Source organism: Ovis canadensis, chromosome 14 (assembly GCF_042477335.2).
Source record: "Ovis canadensis isolate MfBH-ARS-UI-01 breed Bighorn chromosome 14, ARS-UI_OviCan_v2, whole genome shotgun sequence".
Classification (NCBI taxonomy): Eukaryota; Metazoa; Chordata; class Mammalia; order Artiodactyla; family Bovidae; genus Ovis; species Ovis canadensis.
The window spans coordinates 52,531,893-52,555,173 of record NC_091258.1 but is presented as its reverse complement, the minus strand read 5'-3'; the positions used below and the strand labels follow the sequence as shown (position 1 = coordinate 52,555,173).

At 40.9% G+C, this 23,281-nt stretch overlaps 1 protein-coding gene across 1 annotated transcript in view; it reads right to left on the bottom strand.

The window, feature by feature from the left end:
• Positions 1-1,274: 1,274 nt before the first annotated feature.
• The window catches only part of PHLPP2 (PH domain and leucine rich repeat protein phosphatase 2), a 63,399-nt gene continuing 41,392 nt past the window's right edge, over positions 1,275-23,281 (bottom strand). The window contains exons 11-19 of the mRNA XM_069548949.1: positions 21,177-21,272; positions 19,727-19,882; positions 17,531-17,731; positions 14,116-14,278; positions 13,803-13,933; positions 12,608-12,718; positions 9,858-10,052; positions 8,288-8,519; positions 1,275-5,964 (exon numbers count right to left, since the gene is read on the bottom strand). Coding sequence (XP_069405050.1) covers positions 4,810-5,964; positions 8,288-8,519; positions 9,858-10,052; positions 12,608-12,718; positions 13,803-13,933; positions 14,116-14,278; positions 17,531-17,731; positions 19,727-19,882; positions 21,177-21,272 — 2,440 coding nt within the window. The 3' untranslated portion in view covers positions 1,275-4,809. The remainder of the gene's footprint in view (positions 5,965-8,287; positions 8,520-9,857; positions 10,053-12,607; positions 12,719-13,802; positions 13,934-14,115; positions 14,279-17,530; positions 17,732-19,726; positions 19,883-21,176; positions 21,273-23,281) is intronic.

Below are 23,281 nucleotides of genomic sequence, written 5' to 3'. Positions count from 1 at the left end.
GTCAGGGGCTCGGGAAAATGAGGATTTCCGCCTCTGTGACCCCCATATGGTGCCCAGGCCCAGCTATACAGCACTGTTCCAACTCAGTTCCTCTCATCATTACACTACAGTAACACTCCCATCACATTCAAAACGCCTTAGCCAAACTTGCCTTACTACCACTTATCAGGTCAGTCGGTCAAGGTTTCTTACATTTCACAGATGAAATGAAGGCTCAGGAAGGCTTAAGTGGCTCACCCAATGGTTGACATTTCATTGTCACGACTGCTCAGTGCCAGGTCCAGTGCTGAGCTAAGGAAGTATTTGTTGGCATCATCTCATTTTAACTCAGCTGATGACTCTTATTTCCATTCAACATCAAGAAAAAAACTGTGCCTGGGGAGATGAACTTGCCTAAAGTTAAATCTTTTATAAGTAGCAGAGGCAAAACTCAGACCCCGTGGATCACACACTGAAACATGTTCCAGTGTTCTTGTGATGTACCAGGTAAACTGTCACATGAAGTACTTAGGCCACCCTGGAATAGGTGGGTTTGTGTGTCATGGAACTGAGGTATGAAAGCAGGTGGCGGCATTGGGCCCAGCACATTAGAAGTGTCATAAATTCTGCTAAATGAGGAGGAAACCTGCAAAATTATTTCAACTGGGCCTTTATTTGGAGTGAGAGGTAGCTAATCTTGCTTGGACATCCAGAAATTATGGGAGACAACCAATAGGGAGAGGGAAGGGGAACAATTTAGAGGCTTACCTAGATCAGAGGTATTGTGAGCCAAAACTCACTGCCTTAAAGTCTAACACCAAAGCCATAAGGACAGACATGATGGCCAGATTATCTACTTAGTTCCACTGTATCGTCGGTAGCTCTGTGGTTTAAGAGGAGCTGTAGATTATTCACAAGTTGAGTTCCCTTTCATCAGCTAATAACCTGCATGGAAATAAGGACCATGCTTCTTGTCTTTGGGATTTCTTTAAACATATAAACCAAGTCAGAATATAATATTTCTTAATGTAAAAAACTTTATTGCTATTTCAGCTTAAAAGGTGATCAAAAATACTTATTCTTGCCTTAACTCATAGCTTCATATTTGTCATGGAATGTGATTTCACTTATCTTCCCCTAAAGCAAGAAAAAGCAGAAAAATCCTAAAGGTGCTTTTGGTTAAGAAACTAATTCTACATACAAGTTAGAGAAAATTACAGTTTCATGCTAAAATAAAGTACTTATAAAATAACAGGTATTCCATTTTAAAACAAAGCCATGAAAAAGATATTCCATTTTATTTTATTTATTATTATTGTTATTGTTATTTTTATTTTTTTACAAACAATAGATTTGCTGCAACATGCTCTGGCTCATATTATTGAATTAAAAAATTTAACACATTTCAAAAATATCAAAAATACACTATAATGAGTCTTAGGACTACAATACGACAATGATTGCACAAAACCATAAGATATGAACTCACTGTCTGGATGACCTCCACTGGCAACAGTGAGAGAAAACTCTATAGCGTCTGGGAGAAGTGCATGAAATTTAGAATACAAGGAGCTTATGTGTGAATGATCACCAAATGAGGGAAACAGAGCAGGATTTACTGTAGCTGCTTTTCTCAGTCTAGAAAGTGCTTACCCAACTATGGGGCAAAAGTCACTAACTGGAGAGAAAGATTAACTTGCCTCCATGAACCGGGGAGTCTGAGAGGCCCCGCCCAGAGGGAAGTAAAAAAGTGACACAAGACAGTTCTAGAGTGATGCTGCAGACATCACTGAATGGCTTGGAGACTATTTAATAATTGGTATGTTTATCGACAACAGCCAAGTGCTCCCTGTGGAGGTCTCTTCATTAGTGATTATTGAGTAGACAGAGGAGGGGAGCCTGTGGCTTCCAAGTACCTGCTTTTGCTGAGAGCTGACATGGAAAGAAGGGCATCATCTGATATTCAGCAGATCAGCCAAACCTAACTGGCTCCATCTCCTAGAAAATAGCACTCGCTACAAACAATTAAAATAGCACCCAATGATTACCAAGCTGCTCGTGTTGGTTCTTCTATACATCAGGAAAATGAATTCATCAACTTATTGCACATACACTCTACAGTAGTATAAGAAAGCCCTCACTTGAATGAGGAGTAATAATTCAATGACTCTATGGTATCACGGTAGCTTTATGACATACTAGCATTCAGATTTTCAAATACATTTCCAATCCATCTGGATAAGAATAAAAATACCATGGCTGCCAAGACATGTATAGTTTCCTTTCTTCCATGGGACTCCTGGACTGCTCCCATAAGCAGGAGTGATGTTCTTTCAGAAACTCTCTTTAAACAGCTCCATTAAATGGGAGGTATACACAGGGACCTGAGAATCGTGCAGAGGCCGGGACCTCTGGGCTAGAGATCAACAGGCCTCTGCCCACCTGGGGAACGCGTCCTCTGGGTAAAGTCCTGGGAAGCAGATTACATTCACCTGGAGACAGATTACTGGCTTTCACCACCTGACAACCTAATCAGCTCACACAGTAAGTGTAAATGACTTCATAGGTCAAGAGGGTTCTGTGTATTTTTGGTGATGGGCTATGGCCTTTTCATCCTCTGTTTTAACAAATAGCAATTATAGAGGGAAGTGAATCAAAGGAACTTACAAAAAAAGCAATCAGTTTTGGTACAGCCTATATTAAAAGATTTTCATACAACCTAATGTTTCCTGAACATAAACCTGGGACATAAACATAAAAGAACACTGGGAATTTGAAGGTTCTTCTGATTACCAAATAAATACATTTACTTTCAGTTAAGTAGTTGCATAACTGGGCTTTGTAGTGGTTCCAATTAGCATAGGGTGGGAAACAAAGAGACAAGAAACAGTTCACAGACAAAGGACAATTTTAAAAAGCCTATACTATTAAAGTGGTATCGTCCCAAAATAATTTTCATCACTATCATCTTGGGTTTTCCCTTCATTTTTCCTTCATTTCTCCCCATTTTCCCATAAAAAAATAAGGCGGCAACACACTATTGTTCCCATCTTTCTTACAGCACCTGAACTTTGTATGAACCATATTATGTTCCCCACTTCAAATCAAGACCTGAGTTCTACAATTTTTCAGTAGCTAACAAGTAATTTGACACAGAAAAAAGTGTTCCTGACAATCTGGGGACTCAAATTCATATCTTAGAGAGGCTGAACACCAGACACTCATTGGTATGGAATCTTCCAAGAGTGTGTACCCCACTGACACATACACATGGGTACAGGCCTCTGAGAAGATGAGGATACCTATCTGTGGAGAGGTCATCTGGTTTTCTACTACTGCTTCAGCAAAACTTAAAACCCCCAACATATGTATGTATAGAGCAACCCTATCTTTAACATTTCATTTGTCATGAAACAGATTTAAAATGATTCTACTCTATTTTCTTTTTAATTGTCAAAGTATTCTAAAAATTCAAAGCACATTCCCCACTGGGTAAAATTAAGCATGTCAAAACTTGTAGGAACAGAAATATGGAAGGAACTGCATTTTGCTAGGCTTACATGGAATGTGCAAAAAAAAAAAAAAAATCAGTAAACCAGGTTTTCTGTAAGCTTAGGATTTTCTCAATCAAGTTTTTCAGAAATTGAGCCCAGTACTGTCAAGCCATGTGAGGTGGATAAGCATTTTCAGAAGACTCTGTTAACCATTAAAAGTTGAAACTTAACTCACTCCTAATGTTTTAGAAAACCATCTCTAGGCTCGAGCATGAGAGAAGGAACTTGTCTAACTGGAAGCTCCATCCATCCATCTGTTCTCATTCAGCCTCAGTCTATTCAGAGTCATCTGCTGTAACTCAAGGTTACTTGGATGTGAGAAGCAGCATCAGCCTTGGGCCCTGCGTACTAGAAGGCTGACTGCCAGCTCCACCTCATGTTATGCAAAGAAGCCAATCTCCAAATGCCTCTCTTGTGATCTTCTGGGAGATTCCTAGCAGGTGTCGCATTTGTCAGTTATTCTCTTTTTGTGATTTGGGGGAAGTAGTCTTGTTCTTCACCCCTTCCCCATCTTCATCCCCCAAAGAAGATCCTACTCCCCTGTTTCTCAGGAACTTTCACAGTCTGACATCCAACAGTCCATTTCCCAGGGCCCTTTCTCGTACCCTCACAGCTGGCCCCAACTCCCGATGATCATCCTGCCTACGGACAAAGGATCCAGGCTGCCTCTAAGAAGATTGGCTCGAGTGCAGATTTGAAAATAAAAAGTTCACAGTCAGTGGAAAGTGCTCTCATTACATCACAAACATAAATTATCTGTTTGATTGGTTCTACATTTCCAATAAACATCATTTCAATAGGCTGTATTCTCGTAGAGAAGAAGGAAAAGCCATGTGACTAGTCACATCACATCCCATCAGGTTGAGATAGAAGGTGATTTCTCTGTCACAGAGATCCATCAGCAGCAATCAGTAAAAGGAACCAATCTTCAGTTATTCCTCCACAGAAATAGTCCCTTTCCTGCCCAGGCAGGCAAATTCTCAAAATTATCCTAGGAGAGAAAGGGTTAATGGCAGGTGGTAGGACTGATACAGAGTGATGCCTGCCTGCTCCCCAGGAACCCTGGGGATCCCTATGCAGGTTAAATGTGAAACTTAACACTGATGGTGTTGACTAGCTTATCCAGAGCAAGACCCTGACAGCTCTCACCATTTCCACCTCTGAGATCCAGCCCCCTCTCATCTGTGGTTTAGAGATACAGAGGCAGAACGCCCCGGCAGGGTCCCCTACCCTACACCACGCAGCCTCGCGCGATGCCATGGCCTCTGGGGGAGGACTACAGAGCCGTGTCAAACTCCTCCGGGAGCTCGGTCCGATCCTCTTCACTGGGCTCAGGCTCGTGCCTGCTTTCCTGGTGGTGTTTCATTTGTTCCTTCACTTCTTCTTCTAGGTCATGAGGTATGACAAACTGGTCCTCTGGCTCCAGCTGAGTGGGGGCAGCAAAATAGCCGGTTTTCTTCTTGGGTGCTTCAGTGGCCACCTCAATGAGGTTCAGGCTGTCTTCCAGGGGTACGATAGAGCCATTGGAGAGCTTCTTTCCATAGAGACAGGAAGTGGAGGGAGACTTCTGTAACTCCGTCCGGTCTTTGCTCACTGGCAGGAGGATGCCACTGTTCACACTGTTCTGTCTTCGGATCCCAAATAACGATCCTCTAGCACGGTCCTCGGGGCACGGGGCAGGAGAATTCTCTGGAAGGGTAGGCGAGTTCTCAAGATCCCTCCCCCGACAGCAGTGGATATCTACTTCTACTTCCACCTTGCTGCCGTTTGTCATGACCCCTTCTACCGGCTGATCATCATCACTGTCCAGGCCATTGTCAGACTGGTTACTCGAGAAAGTCGCACAAGAGGGCTGGCGTTGGAACACCCCCGAAGTAGGTGCTGGGTGGAGGCTGCATCGCCTCTCTGGCCTCGGAAGCAAGCCAGCATCCAGGCCAACAGTGTTATGTTCATCAGAAGCAGTAGACCCCACCTCGCTGCTCACCTCTGAAGTGGACATCTCGCTACTGAACTCAGAGGCAATACCACTACTGGAGGAAGGAGTGGTCGGCTTGGGTGGGTCCTTGATGATGGCAGTTGAAGCAAAACCCATAGGACCTGGGAGCGTGAGCCCATTCATTTCACAAGTACAGCCTTCCTCACCAATGTTCAAATAAACCACCATCGCCCCCACATTGTCCTGACAACCATAGCTCTGGGCTAATGTGCACAGCTTCTTGGCAGCTGCTAATGGGTCTTGCACATGGCGTACTGCGTTGACTGCTTCTGTATATGACAAGTGTTCCCACAATGCTTTGTTTCCCAGAATTAGCAGCTCATCCTGAATGGTGAGTGGAGTGGAAGATATGTGGGGCTTGGGAAGGATCCAAGGGTAGAGGTATGTACAGCCCAGAAGCCGGGTACAGCAGGTCACCCCATTCACTTTGTTGTCCTAGAGATAAGCAGAATGCAAACTTTGAGAAACAAGCAACAGTGACACACAATTTTATATCTTTCCAGATCACAACACTTAGGGCTCTACAATAGAATAGAGTTAACATGTTATATGGTTTTCTCCTAGAGTCTGTGTAATTTTAAGTGGATTTACAAAAAATAAATGTATAGAATTCCAAAAGGACAGAATATCAAATGGGTATTATACCACTAATAGTTGAGAGGACTGAGTTAAAACCAATAAAAACTAAGTGGTTAAAAGGCACCTCCATCTCAAAAGATATTCGCTCTAACATTAAGTATAGGCCTCAGCATGTTCTTAAATAGAGACACACATCTGTTAGGAAAATAATAAGCAAAACTATCATTAATTCTCCATCACTCGTATTCTGGCAGGGGCCAAAACTCAGATAGGTCACTAAAAATGACTTCTCATTTAAAAGCAGAGTTGGGGGATTTTTCTGGTGGTTCAGTGGTTAAGACTCCACACTACCAGTCCAGGGGACCCAGATTCGATCCCTGGTCAGGTAACTGGATCCCATATGCTGCAACTAAGACCCAGCACAGCCAAATAAATAACAAAGGCAGAGTTGGGACTGAAGATATTAACTGGGTAAGAGAATCTTTATAGCTAAAGCACTGAATAATCCCTGAAGTCATTTGGCCTAGAAAAGGAAAGTTTGAATCCATGGTATAATTTACCTACTCTCTAAGGGTCATATTAAGAATGATATAATTATAGACTCAGAGGAAAAGGAATAACGCTGGTTGCAAGCTGGGCATGTTCATCTGCCAGATACTTCATACTGATTTCTTAATAGAAAACCAAACAAAACCACCTAAGCCCTCAATATATTAATTTCATAGCTGCAGTCATTCTTTGGGTGAAAATCCTGGCACTCTTATTTATCAGAACTTGTCACAAACTCAAAATTTATCATTTTATTTTCCTCATCTGTGAAATAAAAATAAAAGCACTTCTTTCATGGGGGTTATTGTGAAGGTTAAACAAAACAATGAAAGTACAATGCTTAAGCAGGTAACAAACAGTACATGTCTATAATTATAAAAATGTTTCCTACTTGTCTAGGATTCCCTAAGAAAAATCTTAACAGCATTAATTAAATTATGTAATAGACTAATCAAATAAAAAGTTATCTTTTATCTTTCATTTGTTCTGACTAAAAGACCCTCCTAAGATCATAGTTCCAGAATCTTCACAGATAGCATGAACCACATTAGAAGGATAATTTTTTGGTTTTGTGCTTCCTTAGATGGAATCTTTTAGACAGTCTTTATTGTAAAATTCTGACAGGACAGCCCAGAAGTGGACCCACACAAATAAGAGTCCACTGATCTTTGACAAGGAGCTAAGGCAATTTGCTGCTGGGACAACTGGACATTTACATGTCCAAAAAAAAAAAAAATCTGGACATGGAGCAAGCTACACTTACTAAAAAAAAATTAATTCAAAATAAATTACAGATCTAAATGTAAAAGACAAAACTTCTAGAAGACAACACAGAAGAAAATCTAGGTGTCTTTGGGTTGGGCAATGAGTTTTTAAATACAACACCAAAAGCATGACCCATGAGGAAGAAAACTGGTAAGTGGGACTTCATTAAACTAAAAACTTCTGCTCTGCAAAAGATACTACTAAAAGAATGAAAGACATGCCACAGACTGAGAAAATATTTGCAAAACATTTCTGATAAGGACTTGTATCCAAAATACACAAAGAACTCAACAGTCAAGAAATAAACAATTAAATACGGGCACAAGATCTGAACAAAATTCTGCTTTGCTTTGCAGTAAACAATGTTCACATGTAATTGCTAAAGTCTCTTTGAAAGCAAAAGTCCTATGCTAACTTCTGAAAAAGGAGAAGAGTTATGAAATACTAGAAATATTGATGCTTCTTTATTAAAAAAAAAAAAACAACAGAATATATTCAGCCATAAACAGGAAAACTACTGTGAAACTTTGCACTTCAGAACAGGGATCACCCAAACTATAAAACTTTTTCTTCTTGTTTTGGAATAAGAAATCAGATGAAAATTAACTAAGGAGGACATTTACATTTATTTTACATGTTAGGTATAAGTCTAAAGACCACAATTTAGGATTTTTCATTTTTAATTACTTTGCTCTTTCTTTCTGCTAGTCATTAGCTGCTCATTAGATTTTCTTCTGTTACTATTATCTGGATTGAGTACAATTTACAAGGCTTGATAGGAAGAAAATGGACTTTCTTTGTTCTATGTAGAATAGCATTCATTGGATTCGAGGAGCAGAAGTGAGTGGTGGCGAGTAAGATTCACCTCTGTTATGATGGCTTTTTGGTCCTTCACCCTCTGAGCCTCCTCTGGATCCTGTTCCAGGCTGAAGACTTTAGAGAGTGGCACTGGCCTCCCACCTCGACACAGGACTGCTTGGCATGTGCCAACATTAGCCACAGTCAAGCTAAAGCTATTCATTGGATCGGCAGTGTCAGGACGGATGTAACAAAGGAGAGCCGAAGAGCCTAGTTTCTGGCCAGCCATTCCTAATTTCCTGTTTAGAAAGAAAAGAAAATGATAACACAGCTAGTTTTACAAGAAAGCAGCAGTCCTTCATATCCAAGACTTCCTCGTTTTTCTGTTGACCATGAACCCACCTCACCCTCATCCATCTTGATATAAGTGATGATGGTGAAGAGAGCTTTGCCTTCTACTCTTAGCTAAAAAATTTTACCAAAAGGGTGGGGGCAAAGACGACAATAAAGAGGTAACTTTCTCTGCTGCTTCTGATTGATCATAATCAGCAATAACCTAACTCAGTGGCTTCCAACTGAAGCAAATCAGAATTACCTGAAGTGCTTGTTAAGTTTCTGATTCAGTGGGGAAAGGGCTGGCCCAGTAATCTACCTTCCAGCAAGTTTCTGGTGATGCTGAGGCTTCTGGTCCTAGAACAACACTCTGAACCACTTACTTGGGTTGTAAGTTCCCCAAAAGAAGGCCCATAGTTTTCCTTCTATTTCTCCCATGCACATGGTGTCTATCCCCAACCCCCAGCACTTGGTACACAATGCTAAGCACAGAACAGATGCTATCAGAAAGATCTGGTTTCAGATTCCAGCTCTCCCATTTATGGGCTATAGATCTTCAGCAAGTTAATGCTCCAAGAAATTTTTCCGATTAAAATACTCACCTCCTCGGCTTATTTAGAAAATTAAAGATACAGTATGAAAAATGCTTGGAACTGTGCCCAGCTCTTGGGAAGTGCCTCATAAATTGAGTTTCCTTTCCCAAATGCTTTATTTTGCCAAGTCCCTAGGCTCAATTCTATTACTGAAAAATAGACTTCTTTCCCAACATCTTTGTGTTATAATGACAGGTGAAACCAGCTTGGGCTCCAGGCTGTCGCATCTGAACAATGAGTATGCAAAGGGTCACTCTCTCAGTTGCACGTATGCTTTAAGCAGCCCACCTGCTGGGCAAGATGCTCTATTAGCCGCAAAGAGTTTTCAACAGTTTGGTTTATAGGGTGTTTGCCTTTAAGGGGCTTAAGCATCAGCGAGGAGATTAGTTGGTAAATCCTCAATAATAAGTATTTTAAAAACAAGAATCTGATGAGTGCTTAACCTCTGTAGGTCACTGACCCTTAGGAGAATCTTCTAGAGGCTTAACCACCTTCCTTCCCTCAAATGCACATAACACATACATAACACATGCTGTCTGGGCTTTCCAGATTCTCAGCAGCCTTGAGAAAACAAACTGCTCCCACAGGCTCTTTAAAGAGCCACAGTCCCCATGTTCCATGCTGATGGACAGAACGGTCATGAGACAAAAATCAAGATCTCACCTTGCTCCTGTACTTATAATTGAGACCCAGACCAACCCACCTGCTTACCTGTGAGATACCAAGAAGGTATTAGCCATGAAAACTGTGTCATTTGTTGACTGCTGCACCTCTTCCAGAAGCACATCAGCCATGGTGCACTGGAGAAGGCGAGGGAGCTCCTCGTTCCGGTCACCGTCAAACATGCCATACACAGCTCCCACCCCCTCTGCAAAGTTATCCACAGCTAGAGCAGACACACATAACCTATCACAGAAACAGAAGAAAGACAGAGAAAGTCAGTGGCAAAGCATTCTTCTCCAGGGAGCTTCTTTAAAAAAGGAAGGGAATTCCCTAGCAGTCCTGTGGTTAGGACTCACTTCTAACACAAGGAACACAGGTTTAATCCCTGATCAGAAAACTAAGATCTTGTACGCCATGTGGTGCAGCCCTGATTGAGTGGAGAAGAATAGTGGTAAATCTCCATCTATACATGAAAAAAGGGTTACACAGAAGATAAGTAGGCAACATCTTAAAGAGTTGATGTCATAAGAAATGGAGGAATTCAGCCACATTCAGGAGCAGTACATATTACCTTTGCAATGTTACAGAAGGCTAGAAAGATGTTTTTTCTCAGTAGTATTAAAGGCCTATTATCGACACCCTTCAAAGACTTCCCCAAAGTGTACAACACACCTGTAGCTCAACAAGTTGGGTTTATCATATAACAATGAGAGAAAGTACACCATGGGACTCAAGAGTATATTAGTGGGTATTGGAAAAAACCTAGTACAGGATTTGGAAAAAAACCTAGTATAGTATTTGGGTTTGGCTGGATCACTTTGGGGAAACTCTAACAAAGTGGGGGGTGATACTAGATTGGGTGCTGTCAGAAAGCAGGGCTATTCTGGGACTTCCCTGTTGGTCCAGTGGTTAAGAATCTGCCTTCTAAGGCAGGGAGTACAGGTTTGATCCTCAGTCGGGGACCTGCTTCACGGTGCAGCCAAAAATTTTAAAATATACATATTAATAAGAGAAATTTCAAATCCTGAAAGATGATGCTGTGAAAGTGCTGCACTCAATATGCCAGCAAGTTTGGAAAACTCAGCAGTGGCCACAGGACTGGAAAAGGTCAGTTTTCATTCCAATCCCAAAGAAAGCCAATGCCAAAGAATGCTCAAACTACCACACAATTGCACTCATCTCACACGCCAGTAAAGTAATGCACAAAATTCTCCAAGCCAGGCTTCAGCAATACGTGAACCGTGAACTTCCAGATGTTCAAGCTGGTTTTAGAAAAGGCAGAGGAACCAGAGATCAAATTGCCAACATTTGCTGGATCATCGAAAAAGCAAGAGAGTTCCAGAAAAACATCTATCTCTGCTGTATTGACTATGCCAAAGCCTTTGACTGTGTGGATCACAATAAACTGTGGAAAATTCTTGAAGAGATGGGAATAACAGAGCACCTGACCTGCCTCTTGAGAAACCTATATGCAGGTCAGGAAGCAACAGTTAGAACTGCACATGGAACAACAGACTGGTTCCAAATAGGAAAAGGAGTACGTCAAGGCTGTATATTGTTACCCTGCTTATTTAACTTCTATGCAGAGTACATCATGAGAAACACTGGGTTGGAAGAAGCACAAGCTGGAATCAAGATTGCCAGGAGAGATATCAATCACCTCAGATATGCAGATGACACCACCCTTATGGCAGAAAGTGAAGAGGAACTCAAAAGCCTCTTGATGAAAGTGAAAGAGGAGTGAAAAAGTTGGCTTAAAGCTAACATTCAGAAAACAAAGATCATGGCATCTGGTACCATCACTTCATGGGAAATAGATGGGGAAATAGTGGAAACAGTGTCAGACTTTATTTTTGGGGGCTCCCAAATCACTGCAGATGGTGACTGCAGCCATGAAATTAAAAGACGCTTACTCCTTGGAAGAAAAGTTATGACCAACCTAGACAGTATATTCAAAAGCAGAGACATTTCTTTGCCAACAAAGGTTCATATAGTCAAGGCTATCGTTTCTCCAGTAGTCATGTATGGATGTGACAGTCGGACTGTGAGGAAAGCTGAGTGCCAAAGAATTGATGCTTTTGAACTGTAGTGTTGGAGAAGACTCTTGAGAGCCCCTTAGAATGCAAGGAGATCCAACCAGTCCATTCTAAAGGAGATCAGTCTTGGGTGTTCTTTGGAAGGACTGATGCTAAAGCTGAAACTCCAGTACTTTGGCCACCTCATGCGAAGAGCTGACTCACTGGAAAAGACTCTGATGCTGGGAGGGATTGGGGGCAGGAGGAGAAGGGGATGACAGAGGATGAGATGGCTGGATAGTATCACTGACTCGAGGGACGTGAGTTTGAGTGAACTCCGGGAGTTGGTGATGGACAGCGAGGTCTGGCGTGCTGCAATTTATGGGGTCACAAAGAGTCAGACACAACTGAGCAACTGAACTGAACTGAATAAGAGAAAAAAATGTTTAATAAAGTTAAAAAAAAAAAGAAAGCAGGGCTATTCTATGGTTGATAATCTCAACAAACCTTAACTACAGGGAAAGAAGGTTAGCATGGGAACAAAGCTGTGATTGATAAAGAAAGGAGCAGTCACCCATCTTAGTTACGAGGTGGGATGTGAGTGTTCTGTGCACATCTTGTTGTGTCTTACCGGATCACAGTCTCAGAGGAATCTTATCTGATGTTGACATTCTGTGATTTGTTTATGTCAAACCAGGAGAACAACATGGCCTAGCTTTCAGCATTATATCTGTTCCCAGATGTCAGGAGAATTTTCTCAGACTTCATGGCCATGATACTCACTTATTTCTCTGCCCTGCCATCTCAGCCAGTCCGTGGCTCCAAAAGGTTGATGTAACTGTAGAATCAGTAGTTGGCAAAGGTTTCTGATCAATTTTCAGGGTGGTGATATGGCTGTGGGAAGTAGAGGAAAGGAGGTTTAAACCTTACATGCATCTCTACTTTACAAAAGCTATCCCAACAATAATTTGTTTTTACAAAATAATCTGTTGACATACCAAGACTCATTTCCAGAGAGACCCACAGACCAAGAAGGAAGAGAAAGAAAGAAAAGGGGTAGGAGGAAGACATACGGGCCAATTTTGTAATAACTGATGCCATTCATTTCACTGAAAAACTAAGCACAACAAAGATTTCTAGTTTCAACCAACTGTCTACTTAGTTGAAGTATTTTGATACAGTGAAGTCTTGGTACAGTGATTCTGCACTGTCTTAGATGTAACACAATATAATCTGTGCCACCTAAATTACCTATGCCTGCTATACAATCAGACCACTCAAGATAGCTGTTCTCTTGCTCTCTGTACCTCCCCTGCTTGACCAATTCCTGTCTCACTCACAGCCTACTCACCTGACTGACCTTCCCTCTTAATCAGAGAGCCTAATCATAAACTCATATATAACGCCCCACCCCACATCTGACCTCCCACCACTTTACCTAGCCCTAGCTAGTGACTGTTCTGATCTTTAGATGTGAACTATCTATCTCTACTATGACAGTTTATCAAAGGCAGGGGTGAGGGGGCGTGCTCCTCTGCTATTTCCCAGGTAACCGTGACTTCCCCCTCTGCAGTAGATACTACCATGTCCTGCACACCATCTGCTGCACATGGTGGAGTGTTGCTCTAGTACCTTGGTTCAAACAAGTAAGAACCCCCTACCCTTTAAACCATGATGTCTCTGTTGCCTCCTCTGGGCTCTTTCTTTGGTCGTGGGCAAGCATAGGGTTTGCAAGCCTGTGGGATGCAGCCCCCTGTAAAGGTACCGGGGTACGGCTGAGCAGCAACCATGATGCTGAGCTTGACTGCTGGACAGAACACCCAACACAAACTGGATCAAAGAAGAGAACCGAGGGGCTTTATGACCTAAGTCATCCTACAGCTTTAATAAACTGAGGTCTACACAGTCATTATGAAGAACCACACAAGGTTGGTGGGAGTAAGAGCACACGTGGATTCAACATCAGAAGTCTTCCTACCTAAATGTGTCCAGTGTCTTGTGTTCCAGAACCAGATTTGTATTTCCAGTCAGGTCCAGGTCTTGTAAAGTAGCAGGCAGAGCCTCTGGAATCAGGATTTCGGTCAAGTCATTGCAACTTAGGTCTACAAACTGAAAGGAAAAGGGAGAGATTAAGTTAATTCTTAACTCCCTAACGTTCAAACTCCTACTATATCCTCAAAGGGAATTTCATTTCTTTCCAAGAGTCAATTAAATATACTGTGATCCCAAACTGCCGCTTTCTTAGGAGTCACACTTCAGCCATCACCCCAGGATACAGCACCCAGAAGTACCTGGATCTGAGGCAACTGCAGTATTTCCGGAAAAATACTAATGTGGTTGGAGTGGGCCACCAGAGTGTGCAGCCTTTTGCAGTTCGCAATGGTCGTGGGGATGGTTTTAAGCTTGTTACCACTTAGGTTGAGTTCTTCCAACTGCTCCAATTTATTTAGTTTGCTGAAAAAGAAACACCAAAATACCATACTGCACCTAAACAAGCAGCTGCCAAGCAAGTTCTACGGCAGCCAGAGTACAGAGGGGACCAGCCTGTGGCCTGGTAACTGGCCATAATGAACAGCCACCACGGTGAACGAATGTTCCCGCCGAGCCTCAGCCTCAAATGCAGCCTCATCTGCCTCCCTCTCAGTGCACCTTGAGAGCTGGAGTGTCCCATGGTTCTACTGCAGCTGCTGGATCTTCGGGGCAGGAACGTCTTCCTAGGGTTAACTAGACTAATTACGGTACTGCTTTGCCACTAACTAGTAGCAAAATACTGGGTAAGTTAGTCACTGGACATCAATATCCTCAGCTATAAAATAAAAAGTTGTACTAAATTATCACTAACATTCCTTTCAGTTTTAATTTCCAGTTATTCATAACATAATCCAGCTTCCATAAACTTTACCAAGTGCCGAGCATAAATACAACCCTGTGCCATGGGCTGTGATGCAGGCCATTCACACTGTCCCACTGGAGTAAGCCAAGCTTTCTATGCAGTAAGCAGAATCGCTTCAGAGGGCCTAACATCTTTATCTAGATTTTTTAAAACTGTAAAGATAATAAACTGCTCTAACAGAAAGTTTGTTATTGCTGTTTACTTGCTAAGTCGTGTCTGACTCTTTGTGACCGCATGGACTGCAGTCTCCCAGGTTCCTCTGTCCATGGGATTTCAGAGGCAAGATTCACTAGAGTGGGTATTCCTTCTCCAGGGGATCTTCCTGATCCAGGGATCGAACTCACGTCTCCTGCATTGCAGATGGATTCTTTACCACTGGTCTACTAGGGAAGCCCACAACAGAAAGTTCAGAAAATAAAAAAAATATACCCAGAGTACCACCACCAATCTGAAAAAGTTATTTTCATTTTGCTGAATTTCCTGTCAAATTTTTCATATGTAGATTTTGCATTAACTCTGCCCTTTTCATATATCACAGATAATTTCCATTGCTAGAATACTAAAAAATTTGTAATAATTGAGTTTCGTGAATTAAAATTGCTTTCTTATTACAATAGTAATACTCACTGGAAAATATTGAAAAATAAAGCTGAACGTAAAAAAAAACTTTTAACCCCATGACCAGATGTAATCTCCGATGACAATTTGGTGGTGAGTATTCTTGTCCTTTGTAATGCATGAAACCCTATTTTTTTTAAAATTAAAACATGATGCTTATTACATGTACTGTTTTATAACTTTTTAAAAAACTTAATCATATATATTTAAGGTGTTCCCATGTCCAAACCTCATGCTTTTCTCTTACACAGAGGCACAGCATCTATATCTCAATCAGTCTTACTGAGCACCCAGAACTGTGCTGGATTCTGAACACAATCCAAAGGAAACAGAAGCCTTGGACTGTGCCCATGCAATTATAACGTTGTTCAGGAGATGACAGCAGACTTACGATTGAGGTTAGAACACATATTTTCCTTAAAATCTGCTCCTGAATTCCATTTAGTTTTATTATCTGTATTCAGATTACTCTAGTCCAACATTCAGAAAACTAAGATCATGATGGCATCTGGTCCCATCACCTCATGGGACATAGATGGGGAAACAGTGGAAACAGTGTCAGACTTTATTTTTGGGGGCTCCAAAATCACTGCAGATGGTGACTGCAGCCATGAAATTAAAAGACGCTTACTCCTTGGAAGGAAAGTTATGATCCACCTAGATAGCATATTCAAAAGCAGAGACATTTCTTTGCCAACAAAGGTCCATCTAGTCAAGGCTATGGTTTTTCTAGTAGTCATGTATGGATGTGACAGTTGGACTGTGAGGAAAGTTGATGCTTTTGAACTGTGGTGTTGGAGAAGACTCTTGAGAGTCCCTTGGACTACAAGGAAATCCAACCAGTCCATTCTAAAGGAGATCAGTCCCGGGTGTTCTTTGGAAGGAATGATGCTAACGCTGAAACTCCAGTACTTTGGCCACCTCATGTGAAGAGCTGACTCATTGGAAAAGACTCTGATCCTGGGAGGGATTGGGGGCAGGAGGAGAAGGGGACGACAGAGGATGAGATGGCTGGATGGCATCATGGACTCGATGGACGTGAGTTTGAGCGAATTCCGGGAGTTGGTGATGGACAGGGAGGCCTGGCGTGCTGCAATTCATGGGGTCGCAAAGAGTCGGACACGACTGAGTGACTGAACTGAACTGAACTAGTCCAACAATGTCATCAAATTAGGAGGACTTCATAAGTTTCAAGAGTATTACATCTGGTATTTCCCAAGAGCTTCATAAACTCATATAACTTACCAGTGGTGTGTCATTTTCACTTTATCTGAACATATTTGAGGCCAAATGAACTAATCTGCTAGGATTTCAAGAGATCTATCACATCTTGAAATTGAGATTCTGCATTCACTTTAAAAGCTATTGCTCAAGTTCTTTCAAGGAAGCAATCAACTTTATTGCACTTATCTTCTATAAGCGCCAAATATTTTATAAACAATCACAAAAATTACAATCTCTGTTTTCCGTGTTTAACACATTTCTAAGAAAATTTGTAAAACAAAACTAGAAAAGAAAATTTTCATTCAAATGGTATCAAATATAATTTTATGATATATATATAATTTCACTCAAATTATATCAAATGTCATTTTCCTATGTGTGTAGGTTTTGAAAATATGATTTTTAATAACTACCTTCATGGATTTTTCTGGTGTCAAATTTTCTAAAAAATTTTTTAATCAAAGGTATTTTGGAAGATACTTATTTCTCCACTAATGCTGTTTAAAACTTTGACAACACCAAATGTCTCTCTTATGTCTTATAAATACAGCCTGGCTAAATACTATTCATCTCTGCAATGCAGCTACCTACACATATCTTTAACATCCTGCATTTATTACACTGCACTGCAACTGCCAATATTATAATACTTTTCTATTTCCCTAATTTAAATTCAAGTTCCTTAAGGACAGAGACTGCAACTTAATTATCACTGTCTCCCTAGTATGTACACAGGTCTTGACATACAGCAGACATTCAACCTATATACTAAGAATTAAACACATTTTAACCACAACCTCTGTGGTTAACGATACTTACAAAAGGGTACAAACAGACTTTCTCATTCAAGTAAGGGATCGGTAAGTTGGTCAACATAAAGCAAGAGCACCCAGTAAAACAGCTGTGACATAGTCTGACAAATGTGGAACCACGTTACATGTCTGAAACGATCAGAGTATGGATCTGTTTACCTTGCAGGAAATGTCTGTAGCTGGTTGTTTGCAAGATGCAGGATGCGCAGGTGCGGATGCCCCACCAGGACGGGCACACACTGATCTGTCAGGAGGTTGTTGGTCAGGTAGAGCAGCTGTAGCGCACTCAGACTCTCCTCCCCAGCACAGGCAGATGGCAGAGACTCCAGACTATTTGCGGATGCATTCAAGTATCTGAGACTGACAGACACATGCAAACCATCATTTCCTTTATGGCTATTTGCTGCCTTCTGATGTGGAAACCATCATGCCATCTTAGTATGCAACAATGCCTTTCCATGGTCCCAAACTGATGACAAAATAATTTCCTCCAGGGTGTTTTCTCTGCTTCACTTTATCCAATGAAAGTTTCTTTTACTCAACTCATGCCAGTTAAGTTCCTGGGCTTCTGCACTGGCTTGATTCTAACCCAGCTTCATATTTTTCTGTCTGTATGTCTGCTGAAAGGATGCTGCTGAGTATCACATTCACAAGTATGTGAACTGTGAAGTCACCCTTTGGAAAAATTTTTGTCTGATTTTAATAGAATCATTTACTTAGCCACTCCTTCTATAATCCCCTAATTATGGGCATATCGGCTATTTCCAATTGTTTGTTATTATAAACATTGTAATGAATATCTTTGAGCCCATACCCAATTATTTCTTTAGGCTACATTCCCAGGAGCAGAAGCTGTGGGGTCAAAGGCTACACATATCTTTAAGATTTTTATACATATATTGCCAAAATCAGCTCCAGAAAGGCTATAACAAACTATACTCCCACAAGAAGGATACAAAGAATGCGTTGGCTCATACTTTTGTCAACACTGAATATCATAATTCACTTTAACCTTCACCTATCTAATAAGTAAAACATGGTATGATTTTAAAAATCTGCCTAGCACAGAGTTTGGTACATATAGAACACGTTCAATAAAAGGCAGTTAATATATTATTAAACTCGGTTCTTAAGTCATCCTCAAACTGTGTGATCTGTATCTCCAGTTAGCTTTTAAGTTATTGAGGGTACTGTGTGTCTGTATCTTTGTATGTCCCAAATTCTCTGTGCAGATACTAGTAACTATTATTGACAGTTTGCTACAACCTCTAGGTAACTTCCTTACTGCAGATTCTAAGCCTGTAAACTAATTTTATTCAGACTTCATCAGAATGAAAGGCACTGTAATGCAGTACTAACAAATACTTGCTAATTAACAAATATTACTGCACTAAGACTCCACATAAATTTTTCAAAGAGAAAATTTCCTTCATGCATTTTTTAGAATTTCCAAAGATCTTTAGGAAAATCCAACCAAATATATCATACATTAAGAGATGTATAAGCTGCCAAAAGCCTGGCATGCTGCAGTCCACGGGGTCACAAAGAGTTGGACACAACTGAGCGACTTAACAACAACAAACTGCCAAACAAAGAATAAGCCAGACGCTTGTGGGCTAAATGCTTTTTGTATGCATCCTGCAGCCTTATGTTAATTACTGCTGCTTCTCTCTGCTTTCTCCATGTCTAAATTGAAGACAATATTGCTTTCTCCATATTGCAGAAGACTATAATTAAAAACCAGTTTTCATTGAATGGTGACATACGTGTTAAATAAACCTGATTATGGGTATTAAAATAGGAAGATTTACTATCTATTTGTTAATTAAGAATGAGAAAGCAAGTAATACTTTTGGAACAATGTTGCATTTAAATTCACAGTTTTCAAAGCAGGGAGTAAAAAAGGCCTGCAGATAAAGAGTGTAACTTAATGATAGCTTGGCAAGCTAGAAGCAAAAACTAAATTAACTTCAGTGGTATGTCCTTTTCTCCTAAGGCAAAAGCTGAAAAGTGCCCAAAGAAGCTGTATCAGAACACTGCAGCCTCTCTTTGAAGATCATAAATGTATTCCTTTTCTGAGATGAAAGCCTGAACCTTCCCAAGCTCTTGAAACCTGTTTACAACATAATAACTTCCCAAGTATTTGATGGTTATTTCACCTTTTGAGTTGAAGCTTCCTGCCTCCTAAGACAGTGTCATATTTTATTCCATACAAACTGGAAATAAGTCCACCCGTAGCCAGACTATAAAGTAAACACTCTGTAAAGATAGTTTCAAAGGTCACTCCGATGATAAGTCCAGGTAGTTTGCTTATCCCATTGTCCTGCTCTTCTCAATAAAATCTACAGCACTTACTTTAAGGCCTTAGAGAAGAGAGTATCTGGCAGCCTGGTGAGCAGATTATGCTGGACATCCAACACCTCCAGAGGGATGTGCTCCACCAGCGTGGGAAGGCTCTGCACATGATTGTGTCCCAGCATTAGTTTCCTAAGACTCAAGCTACTAAGGATTCTAAGGAAACAGAGCACAAAGAAACACCAACACCAACAAAAAAAAAACAGGCTTAAATCTCTCTTCCTGAGTCTGCCCTTGGCTATTTAACTACAATCAGTAAATGTACAGAAACGTGTTCTTCTAGACAGTATCATCACCAACAGGTGCCTGAGCAGAAAGCAGCCATGACCATATGTTTACCCACCACCCACCAGGAAGTCACTCAGGTCATTCTGGGGAAAGATGAACTAATGAAAGCACACAGCCCCAAACATAAAAAGCCCCAAACAAAAAAAGCAATTTGTGCCATAAATCAATTTAGATTTCAAGTCTAGACGGGACCAAAAATTCAGTGAATTTATTAACATGAATATAATCAATGATAATAATTAAAAAATTTATTATAACAAAAACTACGACTTATTCAGTTCTTAAAATGTGCCAGACCATTTAACAATTAGGTTAGAAGGGTTAAGTGACTTTGGTTTGCCAAAGATCTCACATCACACATAGTAAATGGTACAGTCAGGATTAAAGGCTGACTCTAATGCCATGTTCATATCTACTATGTACAAAGCCTCCTGTATACTTTTAAAGATTCTTCTAGGTAGTGACCTCACATTACACATCTTGGTACCACCCCTCATCCCCCAATGTTTGTATTTTTCCCCTCCACAGATAGAAACCCCACCATCTTATAAAGGTCAATTCAAACAGGTATTCTCCACACAGCATCCCCTAATTATTCAAAGTTCTGAATTTCTAAGGCATGTTATTTATACAGCACAGTGGCCAAAAGTGAGGCTTTAGAGTAAGAATGATTACATTTATATGCCAGCTCTTATCACTTCCTAGTTAAGTGTAACATTGAACAAACTATCTAACCACTCTAAGCTTTAGTTTCCCTATTTGTAAGATGAAGTAACAGCACCTATAAAATAAGGTTAACACAGGATTAAATAAGATAATGAAAGTAAAGCTCTTAGAACATTGACCAGCTCATACCAAATCACTCAGTACAGATGTTCTATTATCACTAACAAGTCACTGACCTCTGCCAGCAACTCTTGTACATTGTATCCCAGTCATCTCTGCACAGGTCACCCTTACTGTCTGCTTACTAAGTTCCTTGCTGGCCAAGACTAGGCCTGATGTGTTACTGTACTCCTTACAGCACTCATGCCGCCCTGCACTCAACAGATACTCAATGTTTACCGAAGAGATGAATCAAAGCATCCTTGACAGGCAACCCAAATATAAGAAAATTATTTAATTAAATGCATACATAATATATATATTAACACATGAATACCTCATGGGAACCTCTGTCAGGAGATTATAGCTCACATCTAATATTTCTATCTTCTTTGCTTCACAGGCCCAGTCAGGGACACACTCTAGCAGGTTTCTGCAGAAAATAAACAATTAAAGTGTATCATTTTGAATGAGGAGGAACTCACACCGTTGTAACACATCCACCCCTGTGCTCTCAGAGGGCAGAAGCACAGTGCCCAGGGCACCCCTGGTGTGCTGCCTGGAATACAGTAGATGCTCCATGAATGTTGCTGACAGAAAGGTGGAGAGAGAGAAAGAAGCACACACATGTGTGATACTGGATCAACTGTGTTGGGGCTCATGAAAATATGAAGACCTTTAGCACTAAAAGCACACACGTGGCAGGATGGGACAGGAGAGAGAGGGGAGGAAGTCTTAAAGGAAGATGAGGCACCATACACGTATCTTCAAAGCTGAGGAGGCTATCCCCAGGTGATAATGACTGGGGGAGAAGAGAAGTGAATTCTGGGGGAAAAGAACCAAAGGAATAAAAGTGAAGAAGCAAGAACAAAAGGTAACACGTCAGGGGAAAGTGCCAGATCATTCAGAATGTGAATTCAAATCTTCAGTAGAGCATTGGGCAGATCCTCAGTCACAGGAATTTTATTTTCAGATGTTACTTAGTTTCCCTAAGACTAAAAGTCTCTACTGATGGATGGATCAGTATGATGAGGCAGAGTGAAGTAAATGCTGCAAGAGAAATGCAGAACACCAATACAGTATACTAACACATATATATGGAATTTAGGAAGATGGCAATGACGACCCTGTATGCAAGACAGGGAAAGAGACACAGATGTGTATAACAGACCTTTGGACTCAGAGGGAGAGGGAGAGGGTGGGATGATTTGGGAGAATGACATTCTAACATGTATACTATCATGTAAGAATTGAATCGCCAGTCTATGTCTGACGCAGGATGCAGCATGCTTGGGGCTGGTGCATGGGGAGGACCCAGAGAGATGTTTTGGGGAGGGAGGTGGGAGGGGGGTTCATGTTTGGGAACGCATGTAAGAATTAAAGATATTAAAATTAAAAAAAAATAAAAATAAAAAAAAGAACTTGGAACAGGGTCACAAAATACAACTTTATTACATTTCTGTTGTGCAAAAAAAAAAAAGGTTAGCAATACTAGACTTTTTGAGTTAATGAATTTTCTCTTTTGTAATAGATCACTGTACTTTGTTATAAATCACTGTGTCCTTGCTATGTAAAAATGTAACTTTATCACTATCTTAAGGCTAAATAGATCTTAAGGGGAACATTGGTGAAAGGATTTTCATTTGTTGGGCTGATGTTTGCAGCTAATTCTCCATATTCCCTGCCCTTATAATGAATGTGACTAACGTATAGGAGAAATAAGTATTAACGTTTAAGATTAATCATGTTAACCCTGGGTTAAATAAATTCCTTTCTTCATTGTAACTCACTACACCCTCACCCTATAGGAATGTAACTTTATTTGGAGGGTGGTGCCTGGTTTAAGAAAAAACACCCTTGGAAAAAATAAGTTTTTTGGTTATCAGAAAGAAAGGATCATAAAGTGTCAGCAGGTCTCAAGGCCAGAAGATGATGTAATATCCCTAAGACCTTTTTTTTATATATTTATGTGAAGCACCTGATTTTGATGAAGGTCAGGACTGCTGACCCCAGCGTGACTCTGTATTCATCCCTATGTGTAACAAAAGGTATATAAGCAAACCCCAAAATAAAGAAATTGTATCAGTTTCCAGAAAAAAAAAAAAAAGAGAAATGCAGAAGCTGCTCTGACTACTCAGTGAAGGAAGCCCTTCAAGGCAAGCCCCCTAAGAAATATGACATCTGCGGTAGAATGTTGCACAATGCCCTGAGGTGTGGCAGGCATGTCAAGCAAGAGGCTGACAACACGCACTAAAGCAGAGGCAAGAAAAGAATAAGAAGTAGTGTGGTGATGCTGGAGTGGCAAATATGGAGCAGAGTGAGGAGAAACAAGGCTGGAAAGACCTAACCATGTCTCGGAGGCTGCGACCTTATCCTGCAGGTGCAGGGGGGACCACTGAAGCGTTTGTGAGCTTCGAGGAGACAATGTCAGTTCTGCACTTT